The 12,757-nt window shown below is 37.1% G+C and overlaps 1 protein-coding gene across 2 annotated transcripts; it reads left to right on the top strand.

The window, feature by feature from the left end:
- The first annotated feature begins 3,074 nt into the window (after window positions 1-3,074).
- Window positions 3,075-7,536, top strand: LOC112279924 (uncharacterized). 2 transcript variants are annotated; one of them, XM_024514695.3, is made up of 6 exons: window positions 3,075-3,824; window positions 4,889-5,725; window positions 5,873-5,999; window positions 6,131-6,293; window positions 6,386-6,533; window positions 6,638-7,536. In XM_024514695.3, the coding sequence occupies exons 1-6, from the start codon at window positions 3,350-3,352 to the stop codon at window positions 6,949-6,951; spliced, it is 2,064 nt and encodes a 687-aa protein (XP_024370463.1). In that variant the 5' UTR covers window positions 3,075-3,349; the 3' UTR covers window positions 6,952-7,536. The 2 variants fall into 2 exon arrangements, with proteins under 2 accessions (XP_024370463.1, XP_024370465.1); XM_024514697.3 differs by having other exon boundaries at window positions 4,889-5,719.
- The last annotated feature ends 5,221 nt before the right edge of the window (window positions 7,537-12,757 follow it).

The following is a 12,757-nucleotide window of genomic DNA, read 5'->3' on the forward strand; positions in this document are numbered from 1 at the left end:
TTGAATATTAAGGATTATTTATTAAGACCAATATTTACATTGGTTTTTTTTATCTATATGTACTACTTATAAAAACTATAAATGTTAGTAGTTAGAAGAAGCATGAGAAAGAACTTCATATCATTTTAGATATTTATATAAAAAATAGGATTTATAGTGGATTTAAATTAATTTTTATTATTATCAAAAATCACCAAAGTAAAAAAAATGTAGCTTTAAATTGATGTTGGCATTATAGAAATATTATAGAATTTTCCAAATTTTATTTAGAATTTATTTATAATTTATTTAGGAATTTTTAGAGCAATTTTTAAGATCTTGGTAAAAATGAGTTTTATCACTTTGGAAGCCTTTATGAAGAAATGGAGCAAGATTTGAAGGTCACGCAAGGTTCTTCAGCTAATTGGATATTTTTGAATACCATGGTGAGGTCAAAAATGCAAAAATATTGGTCTTTCTAGTAAAAAATAGGAAGATCAGCAACTAGTGTAGTCTTTGTAAGAAGGGAGGTGCACAAGTCCCATATGGGTTGTAGCACCTTGTAGGTAGTTAGAAAGATAAGACTAAGGCTTCGTGGCCTCTCTTAGACATCCTTACATACTACATGTGAGCTTTGGTGAGGCTCAAACCCTTGATCTATAAGTAAGTTATCCTTGAAGTAAAATATTTTTACTTCACTTTTCAATTATTTACTTCTTATTTTTAAAACTTCGTAACTTATTCATAGTAATTTGGATTTATATGTTTCATATGTCATTGAAAAGATAATAAAATTATCTATCTTAAAATATAAATTTTATTTTTTATTTTTACTTTTTATTTGGTGAAAACACAATGAACAAACTATGACCGAGTTTTAGATTGTGTATTTACTTCATATCATTTATTTCAATTGTTTTGTAGTTGTTCATCTTTTGTTCGTGTGATTTGCTTACTTCACTTCATACCACCAATTACAAGCAACTTTTAATTGAGGCCATCTTGTAATTCGAATTAAGGAGTGAATTTTATACTTTTCCAACTCCTTCATGTGTCCAATGTTCCTACAATGTTTGTGTATAATAGTTTTTAGATTTGGAGGCTGAAGATGGTGAGAAGTTAGAGGAAAGCAATAGTTCCAAGGAAGGTAGTTCCAATTGAGGATTCATATATTAGTGGTTCTTTCTAATTTTTGAATGCATGTAGTTTATGACGCTTAAAAACCTACTTTCTATGGACTTTCAATGCAAGGTGATACAATACAATTTATTTTTAGTTTTATTTGCTTTGATTCTCTTTTGTAAATTTTTATTTTTATTTGGCCACACATCTTATGATAATAGGATATTTTCTAATTTGTTTCATTTTAGTTCCATTCAAAACATTCCATGATAATAAGATGCCTACTCATTTTTTTCCTTTAGTTTTTTATTTTTATTTATTTTTATTAAACTTTTTCATTCAAATTGGTTCTTAAGAACATGTACTTCATATGTTGATTTGCTTACTGAATGCATAGTAGCAAAACTTCTAGATCCATTGTATGCTTTTGATCCTACATGTAGACTTATCCCATAGAACCTTATTTATCATTATTGTAATTCCTTCATACTAACATAGTTTTGTATATAGTTGTCTATAATGATAGAATCATTTTTCCACGATAATAGGAATTACTTTTGACATTCATACATATAAATAATCCAATGCTCTATAAATTTCCACAGCCATAGGCTTCTAAACGTCCAAAATTATAACAATGAACAATTGCTCATCACACATATTTTATTGCTCACTATTCATCGCTACATCTTAATAGTCCCTCATATGCATGTTAGGTATATATGATTGGCGCTCGTAACATTTTTTAAGTTTGAAAGATGAGGCTAAAAATAAAAAGATATTGGCAAGGATTGTGATAACATCTCTTAATAAGCAATTATGCTAGACCACAAAAAATTTAACTTGGAAGTTTTTACTTTGTATCAACGAAAAGAAACTAGATTAACAACTCTCAAGAGAAGTTTATGTACCACCACTAGATTAATAACTTCTTAATTTTAAGTTTTATTATTTACTGCATTCATAACTCTTCTCATACAATCTTTAATGATTATAATGAATTTTAGTCTTTATCTTATATTTTGACAAAGTTGTGATATTTCTAAGCATAAGCATAACTTCTCCAAAAGAAACTTAGAATATAAAATGTGAACCAACAACCTTCTACAGACAAGTCAACTGCCTAAATCAACTTTGCTATGTTTGATGTACAATGCAATAAGGAAAAAACTCAAAAAAACACTCAACCAACTCCAAAAATGGGACCTATTTCTATTTCTATTTTTCTTGAATTTAGACGGTGAGATGAATCAAAATTAAAGAAATTTAAAATGAAAAGATAGAGATTTTTATTTGAAATATTTTGTTAAAAAAAAAAAAAAAAAAAAAACAAGATTTGCTAAAACTCATGGATAGCCATGGTTTGTCATTCAAAGAGTTCTCACTCAAAATTGATTACTTTTATAAACCTTCAAAATTGTAGTAGATAGATGGATAACTTAGCAATTTGAGAAAAGATTGTATTTTGAAACATCAACTAAAAATGAAGCACTAAATTGGAATTTTACAATCCCAAATGACCAAGATGTCACTGATGACATTCAAAGTTTGAATATTTGAAGTTAATTTTACAATGTATGTGGAAGCCTATTTGTCTCGAAAAGAAATTTAAGAAATTTATGAAAAATAAAACATCAAACATCACGACTAATTAGTCATCAGCCATGCCCGTGGTCCCTATCTAATTGCATCTCCGGGGCCTGAGCCAACGCTCAGCTGCACCCCTCCCACTCTTGACCCCCGTCCTCCGCTGCCCGGTCCGATCCCTTGTCACCCGAGAAAGCCCTGTCTTGTTCCCTGCGAGGCCAAGTTCCCATGCTGCTCCCGACGCTGATCCAACGGTCAGGCCGCTCCGAAGATGATCGACGGTAAAGACGAAGCAAGCTGATGCTGAAACCCACTGTAAAGATAGTTTCATGTGGGTATTGTCACGGTTTCGAGTTAGGGTTTGTTTCGTCTCATTTACCTCCACTCCGAGACTCAGCAACTTCTTTCTGACGAGTCTTTCTGGTGAGTGGGACGTGCGGTGCTGGACATTGATGCCGGTGGGCGTTCTGGGCGTTGGTATGGATAACTTTACTGCACATCGATGCCGGTTTAGGGTTTTGGATTGCTTGTCATAAACAGTGGCGAGCACTTGTGTTCTGAAAGTAGCGTGGAGAGATCATCTTCTGGGGGTTTAGTGCATCTTGTTCCTGGGATCGGGTTCTCATCGTCGGTTGCCTATTGAATCGGGTCGTGGAGGAGGATGGGCGACGCTTATAGAAATTTGGACGAGCAGATACGACGCGTGGAAGAGCAGATACGAAGTGTGGAGCAGAAGATTGAACGAGCGGAAGAGGAGATACGAAGAGTGGAAGAGGAGATACGAAGGGTGGAAGAGGAGATACGAAGAGTGGAGGAGGAGATACGAAGAGTGGAAGAGGAGATACGAAGAGTGGAACAGAACATTGAACGAGTGCAAGAGGAGATTGAAACGTGCTCTGACCTTCAAGAGAAAGCGCAGCTTCGGGACAAGGAAGCGCAGCTTCGGGACAAGGAAGCGCAGCTTCGGGGCAAGGAAGCGCAGCTTCGGGGCAAGGAAGCGCAGATTCGGGACAAGGAAGCGCAGCTTCGGGGCAAGGAAGCGCAGCTTCGGGGCGAGAGAGTGGAACTTCGGGGCGAGAAAGTGCAGCTTCAAGGCCAGAAAGCGCAGCTTGGGGAACAGATCCAGCAGGGACGAGGTTACTCCTATCACTCATCATCATCACCCCCATTTCCTCATCATCTTTGACTATCAATGTTCCCGGGGGCTGCTGGATTCATGGGCGAGGGTTAATGTCATGGTCATGGAATTATGGTTGCCATAAGATTTGATAGGATACTTCACTGGCCTCGATTGTTCCATAGCCCGGTTCTCTGTTGCTGAACTAGGTTAATGTTTACTCTTTTATTGTGGATCATTTGGAAGCAATCTGTCTCTGGTTCAAGAACGCATTTCAGGTTTCAGGGTTTGGTGTTCAAAGTGCGTCGATCCAAATGCACTGTGATACATGCTTCACGAGGGTTGTACTCTCTCGACAGTTCTCTCATGATGTCTCCATGACCGGCTTTAAGGGATGAGGTAGTGCCCATTGTAGGGTTTAATGTGTGCTTTCACCTGGTCTGGAGTTTTTTTTTTTTTTTTTTTTTTTTTTTTTTTTGTTTTAAAATTCTTAAGTAGAATTTCAAAATAAATTTTAACATGACTGACTTCTGTTTTCAATCTGTGCGTTATTTTGTACTTCTTGTTTGTTGCCACTTTAGAGCAATTCTGGTTGTGTGTTTGATAGAGATTTTAGACTTCTCTGAAATCTTTGATAATTAGGGTTCGTTTAATCCACAGCTTGGAGTGAAGTGTTAGCAGGTCTTGTTCTTGGCTGTATTCCAGGCTGCGTTGTGAGCTTAGGATTTTAAAGGATTAATTTTCATTATTGGCTCTGGTTACTGTCAATCAGACAGTAAGGTCGAATGTTTTCTTGTATGAAGCGTCTTTCTAAGAACTTCGTTTCTGTTTCTTTATGTCAAGTTTTGGGAGGAAATGCTTTACAGAGTAATATTTCTGTTTTGCTTTTTCAAGAATATTGTGCACTTAGGGCTTTGATTCGTTTGGTTGGTGATTTGGTTCCAATCTGCCGTTGTGTTGCTCTGTTCCATTGGCGCATCACGGACAGTGCTCTGATCCTCTCCTCTCTTCTTATTATTATCTTTCCTCGGAGTTGCATCCTATGCTTCGGAATGACGATTGTCACCACGGCTTGTCACGCAGGTAATCTTACTTGGGCAGAGTGGCTGAATCAGCGGTTGCCACCGCTTCTCTTTAGCTTTAGCGCACGACCCGGGTTACGACTGGCAAAGGAAGAATTCATCCCAGCCTCAACCATCAGATGGGATCTTTGGCCAGATGTTGATCAGTACGTTGCAGATGCAGTCACGAAGCCTTCACGACATGAGCGTATTGACCTTCGAGTCCATACCCAGACGAGAAAAATTTTCTCTGAGGCTGACTGTTGTTTTGTATACCAATCGCTTCTGGCTAACATTGGTAGTGTTATTTTAGGCGACAAGTTTGCCATGGCGGCAGAGGAGTGGTCAAGGTCCTCGGCTGTGACGCAACAACGCACAACAGCGGACATCAATAGAGGAACGCTCAATGATCTAAGTGCAGACCTGAACAACGTATTTGAGCTAGCTAGAGGAAATCCTGAGTCTGGTCTCAGAGCGGACATTGTGTTGAAATGTACTGGTCGAACCTTCTTAGTGGTCGAAATGAAGAGACCGTCATTTTTTAGAGGAGCCGTAGACCAGAATTTTCCAGATTTAGTCAAGGGGTATGAGGACAAAGATCTCCGCTTTCTGGATGGACAAAGATCTCACGTTCTTGCGCAATCTATTACCCAACTCTTCAGGTACCTGGTGAGGCACGAAATTGGGTATGGAATAATCTCCTCGGCTGATTTATCCTATCTTGTAAGTCGTGTGGGTGACTCCCTACGTATCTCTGAAGGCATAGAGTGGCATGATCCGAAATTCATTGGTGCACTTGCTTACTTTATGGAAAAGGCAGCCGATGATACTACGCCGTATGTGTGGGGAGGAGGTAATGGTAAGCTTACTGCCTTGTTCGGGTGTATTTGCTATTGCATCCAATGCCAAAACTTGTTTGAAATGAAAACACCACCTACTACCATTCTTGGTGATGATCAGCTTTTTGATTTGACAAGGTGCTGATGGATTTGTCGTTTGTGTGTAGGGGGTAAACATTCCCAAGACTGCGATATTGTTGTTAGTCAAGAAACTCAAGATGCCTCGAGTGATGATGAGGAATATGGTGCACCAAAAAAATTGAAGATGACACCAGCTGCCGGGAGTGTAACTCGGTAAGTGTCACTATTTGTTTTCTAATTATGTGCCAAGGTTGAAGGGAGGTGTACCTTAGTTTCGATTACCCTTAATATCCATCTTTTTTTCATGCAGTGTGATGATACATGGTGCATGTATACCCTTGCAGGAGCATGAGAGGGAAAATTTGTTGGAAGGAAACTCCTGCAGCACATTTACATTTGGAAGCGTATCCTTTTGCGACAGGATGGAGTGGAAATATCGTACGCGGCATATATGAGGGTCATGTTGTTGCTGTCAAACTTGCAGTGGTTTGTTCAGACCGTGCAGAGGTGAGCTTTCTCATTGCTTTTGTTGGGATGTATCTTTGTGAACAATTCAAGATGTTTGCTTATGAACTCACGTGATATTCTTGTATGCACAGGCTTTAATAAATGAGGCAAGTGCCTATTTAAAGCTTCAGGAGTACTGGGGAAAATATGTTCCAGCGCTTATATCGCATGGGACAACTGTAAATGGCAATGTTGTGTACGTTGCAACGGAGCTAATCAAGGGTTTTGAACTTGGGATGGGTAAGTTTCGGATCAAGCTTGCTTCTACCGTAGATGTCATTGCTTTGTTTCAAGCCCCAAGCAGTGTAGCAAGGTTCTAAATGTATTGGATGTGTGGTTTGCAGAACGTCTGACCCCAGAAGTGGTGACAGCATCCTTTGAAGCCCTTACTGCTATTCATGCTTCTGGCATGCTTCATGGGGACATTCGGCGAGAGAATATCTTGGTTCCAAAGGGAGGGCGGCGAGGCGTTCGTTTCATCGATTTTGGGTTTGCTCGTTCCGTAACCAGTGCTGACGATTGCTGCGAAGAGCTTGCACAGTTGCAATATATAGTTAGCAAGTTGCCTTTTCGTGGATCTGTTAGGGTAGCTTCAACTGCTGGCGTAATAGACAGGGGTCGTCACTTGGAGGCTGAAGCCTACCAAAACCTCCCTTGATTACTCCATCTCTAGAAATTTGACGGTATTTGTGTACATTAGAATTGCCCTGAGCATCAAATTGGTGCCTGGATGGCTCAAGATGTTTGCCATAGAACGCGGGTGTGTTTTGAAAGCCAATTTCGTATCAAATTGAAGGACTAGTTGGATAGAAAAGTGCATTACCAGGAATAATGTTGGGTACCAGCAAGTTGGGCGCGAACTTAGGAATCATTCATTTTGGTACGCATGTAGGCATTTTAATAAGTGCTTTCCGGCACTTTCCGCGTTGGAAAATTTGCGAATGTGGCAGCTGACAGGAAATTTCCTTCGCATTGAGGCATTTAAAATTGTTTGTGGGGACAGCCGATGTTGCTAAGATAGCTCGAAGCTCTACAGTGCTTAACCCAACTTTTAGGCTTGAGGTGTGTTGCGGAGCTGAGGAGTCTTCAGCCTGAAATGTCAGGGTATGATCTCTCTCGTGTTAGCCAACAATTCGCATGATCTCTCTCGTGAAGTATCCTGCGAATTGCCCACTGGCACTCTTCTCCCCTTCTCCATGTATAGTAACACTCAACCAGATCAGTATAGACACACTTGAAGCTCTCTCTCTCTCTCATGTCCTTCTCAACATGTTATCAGCACGATTGCACTATTTTTCTCTTAGCAATTTTCTTCTTGTTGGCGCCCTGCGTGCGTGTTACTGCACCAACTCCAAGTGTCTTCTTGGCTTCTGGTTCTTTTTCTCTTTTCTTTGGTTTTTCCTTTTCTCATTTTTGGTTTTAGACTTGCATGTTGTGCCTTGTCATTGTTATTTGGTGCTGGAATTTGCTTCTTTAACTAAACTCAACCATGAGGTACTAGCCCTCATTTGTCCTTGTTTGATTTGTTTTACAATGCATTTTTCTTCTTGGTTGTTGGTTTCCTTATAATACTTCTATCTTTCATGTCTTAATTTTGACTTAAAATTCTCAACCGAAAAGAAAAGAAAAGAAACTTTCTTTCTAATCGTTTTTCCAGTACTAGTCCTTACTTTTGAAGTGATTTCTTGTTGTTTTTAAATTTATGGTTGTCTCAAGCTTTTAACCATTTTGGTTCTTGTTTCTCTTGGTGGTTTTATTTGTTTCCTCTTAATTTTGATTCTAATTACCATTTTTCACTCTATATTCATCAAAATGAATGCTTCTACATCATCTATTGGTTCTATTGTGGTCACTTCTACAAAGACTTCTTTGGTAATTATACCTAGTGAACCTCCACAACTTGAAGCTCTTCTTTTTCCACTATTAGCTGTTGATGGGAGTAATTATCTTGTATGGGTAAGAATAGCAAAAGATAATCTTTTTGATGCTATTCATTTGAAGAACTTTTTAAACCGGATTTGTTATAATTGGACATACTTGCGAATATTGGATTTTCCAACTTTAAGTGCTTTTAATAATGGGATGTACTGCATTATATTACAATTGCAATTGTGTGGACAAACCATTTCAGAGGAAGAAATGATTGAAAAGACTTTCTATTTTTCTTCCAATAATTGTTGTACTTGCACAGCCATATCAAAATATGAAATTTTTAGAGCCACTTTGAACTCATGTTCCATTTGCTTCTTGTTGAAAAGTAGAGCGAGCTCTTCTTGCATAATGCAAAGGCTCACCCACCTAGAACTATGGTTCAAGAGTCTCATGCAACTAATGTGTCACAATCCAAGAACAAGCAGCAAAAACATAGAAAATGTGTTTATAAACACCAGAGCAATCATGGTCGTGACTATCATCATTTGCAGGACAAGAATAAATATTCTACTACTAATCAAAGTAGAAAACACAAATTGGAGACATATTCTTGCCATAAGTGTGGCATAATTGGACATTTAGCACATGCATGTTAGACTTTTGAATATTTTGTAAAGATGTTCTAAGAAAACAAGAAGTTCTAAGCTGAAACTCGTAAAGTTCATACCATAGATGTGTGGATGGATCCCTTTGGAGTTGATGATTTGGAGGCATATATGACTAGAAGAACCTCTATTAATGAGTTATATGATACATTCATTAACTCTGCAACAACACATCTTATCTTGTAGGATAGATGATTTTTTCTTACTATTGATGAATCTTCAACTTGGCATACTAGAACGTTAATGACCATAGCTGGAGCGAATTCATTTCGTTCCTAAGAGGAACCAACAATGGTAATATTGCCTAAAGGCTCCATAATTAAATGCAAACATGCGATGTTTGCTCCCTCTATACCTTAGAGATTGATTAGCTACCAAGATGTCGGTGCCTGTGGTTTTGACCTCTTGACCACTATTCTAGATAGGCGAGAGGCTTTGGTTCTTTCAAAGAACAACAAAATTATTGAAAAAAGCTTTGCTGCTGTAAGTAGCTTATATCGGATTGCAATCCAGCCTCCAACTATATCTTCTTTTGTATCATCTACCAATGAGAGTCATGTTTCTCTTTGGCATAGGCAATTGGGACATCCAAGATCTATTTAATTTAGGAAGATAATTCCATGTTTAATTGCACATAATTTAAGACTTATATATGCAGATTTTGTGAAATTATGACATGCATGCGTGCAAGGCAAAATGATTGTCTGACCTTCAGTCAAGAAACTCTCGTGGAAATTACTAACAATGTTTGAATGCCTATATGGAGTCAATTGTAGTCCTATCAATCTATTGATCAGACCATTCCATTATTTTCTGATCCTTATTCATGCATCAAGTAAGCTATCACATGTTTCATTGCTATCAACACGAAACATGGTTTTTCCTAATCTTCTTTCCATGCTTATTTGTTTTTGGGCGCATTTCTTTGATTATCCTATCAAGACATTGTACATGGACAATGCCAAAGAATTTGGATCAAAATCTTTTGAAGATTATTGTACTGCAATAGGAATTGAGTTGATTTATTGTGTTTCATATGAACATGCCCAGAATGGATTTGTAGAGTCATTCATCAAACGTATTCAACTCATTACCTAGCTACTCCTCTTTCATGCAAATTTACGTGCATCTATATGAGACCATGTAGTTTTATACGTTGCAGCATTAATTTGTCTTTGTCATTCCTTTCTTGAAACTTCTTCACCACATGAGCTCTTTTCAAGTTAAGTTTTCAATGTTTCTCACTTGCAAATATTTGGTTGCTGTGTTTGGATTCCAATACCAGAACTCCAATGACTTACTATTGGAACTTATTGACAGGAAGATATTTATATTGGATTTGATTCATCGAGTATTATCCGTTTTGTTGATCCATCATTAGGTATATTGTTATGCACATGTTTTATTAATTGTCATTTTGAAGAGAATGTATTTTCATGTCTTTAAAGAGGAGTTGTTGATCAACAAAGTATTAAGATTCTTATATTTAAGATGTTGGAAATATTAAAAATGAATCCCAATCCTAGAACATCTTTGGCTCAGACTAAGGTTGCAAAGAACTTGTATTTGAAGAGGATCCTAGACTAGACACTTGATGGCTTTAATGATGTGCCAAAAATTACCAGAGTTCTTATTAATGAGGCTTAAAATACACCTACTCACGTTGCAGTGCTATTGACTATTACAACTCAGGTTGTGACATCAACAATGAAGAGAACTTATAGACTAGATAAAGCACCATATAAGAAGAAGGCCATGACAATAAATGATTCTATTGAGAATAATATTATTTCTATTAAAACTATTATCAACCTTGTGGAACCATCAATGGAAACTGTCTCTTCTACTCCTATGGGAGAGATCCTTGAGATTAAAAGGAATAAGATGAAGTTGAATACAAAATTATCTATTATATATTGTAGTATAAATGATATTTGGGATAAACAATCTACTGGGGTAGATGAAAATTTTGCATGTATGATTACAAAAGCTCTTTCTTATGAAGAAGAGGATGTTGAATTGAGAACTATCTAGGAAGTGATGTGCTACCCTGATTGGTTAAAGTAGAAAACTGCCATCAGAGAAGAATATGTTTCTTTGCATAAGAGAAATTTTTTTGGTCCAACTATGAATACTCTCATCTCCCGCCGTGGGAAGTATAAGATGGTATTGGTACAAAAGCATAATGCTTAGAGGTGTGTAACCCGCTATAATGCTTGTCTTATTGCCTAAGGTTTTACACAACGATTAAGGATTGATTATGAGTCCACATACTTTTCAATTATGGACTGAATCATTTTTTGATATATTATTGGAATCACAGTATATGTTGCCCTTGAAATGCATTTCATGGATATAGTAATTGAGTATTTATATAATTCTCTTCATGTAGTCATGTACATGCATGTACCAACTACCTTGGAAATAAGAAACTTTTGTAATCTTCCTCTGAATCAACATTGTGGTATCAAACTATAATGGGCCTTGTATGGTCTAAAACAATCTGAATGTATGTCTTTTTTTCTTTTTTCTTTTTTCTTTTCTTTTCTTTCTTCGATGGAATGAGGGTCTAGTTTTCTCAGATTGAATTGGACAATGGTGTCCTTTGGCTTTCCAATGTCACCCTTTCTCTAGCTGGTCTCGAATGCGAGTTGTACTAAAATAATGTAGCACTTTCATACTACGTGCTGATAGTCAATCTTTTTTTGGTGAAACAATAAAGGAGATTGCTTGACTGCTCCCGGTCCCAGTGTGGTGCCTTGGCTGTAACTTGATCTATTTGTTGCATCATGTTTGCAGGTCAGTCTTCAACACTCAAAAAATTGAAAAATCTTATGTGGAGCCACCTCTTTCAATTTCACAAATTCCATCTGTGTTTGAGTAATAAAACTATACCAAATGTGTTGTCAGCTCACAAACAATGGAATTCTTCCTCAAATCGTAGGTTATTATTGGGAGAATATTTGTGTCCGTCGATGTCCAGTCATTGACAGGACCTTGACCTTGAGCTTTTCTGACTCACATTTTGAAGGTTACAAATTGTATCATCCTTTATTGTGTTTGGTGTGAGAAGCATGCAATATCTTCCTTTATTGCATGTCATGCATGCAAGTAGATGCTTTCTGTTTTAAGATTATTTTCCATCTCCATGATATTAGACTAGAAACTTTTTCACCAGGATATGGTTTTCTATAGAGTCAAGTTATAGAAATCAATTGGAGTTCTAGTGGGAGGACTTGATTTTCATGTTGGCCGGACTACGTTAGAATAGATTACATCAGGTGTAATCATAGAATCATATGGTATGACATCTGTTATACCTTGTTCATTTCATTCAACCCAGCATACAATCCGTCAACCTTCGCCAATTGGGAACCATACATACATACACACACACATATGGAAGCATGTAGAGTTTTATCCAATGTTTGATATATTATGCAGGTGGTGGAATAGACAAGAGTTGACCTAATAAGGAACATGCAAAGCGAAACAATTGAAAGAAATTTCAAACAAACAATAATATTCTTAAAGAAATATTAGAATGATCACAAATATTACTCAAATATATGTCAATCCAACCTTAATTTAGTTCTAGTTATAACCCTATTGAATTTCATTCAAACTTTAGACCAAACCTAATTAAATCTTAAACCCTAATAATTCCTAAACTCTAAGTCAAATCTTAAATTAAACCCTAGCCAAACCCTAATCCAAACCCTAAATCAAACCCTAATCAAATCCTAAACTCTAATCCAAATCCTAAATCAAATCCTAATCAAATCCTAAACCCTAACCCAAACCCTCATCCAAACCTAAATCCTAACCAAACCCTAAATCCTAAACCAAACCTTAAATCAAATTCTAACCAAATCCTAATCTAAATCCTAAATCAAACCCTCACCAAACCTTAAATCCTAATCCAAA

The sequence above is a fragment of the Physcomitrium patens genome, chromosome 3, assembly GCF_059467195.1.
Source record: "Physcomitrium patens ecotype Gransden chromosome 3, ASM5946719v1, whole genome shotgun sequence".
In the NCBI taxonomy this organism is placed as follows: Eukaryota; Viridiplantae; Streptophyta; class Bryopsida; order Funariales; family Funariaceae; genus Physcomitrium; species Physcomitrium patens.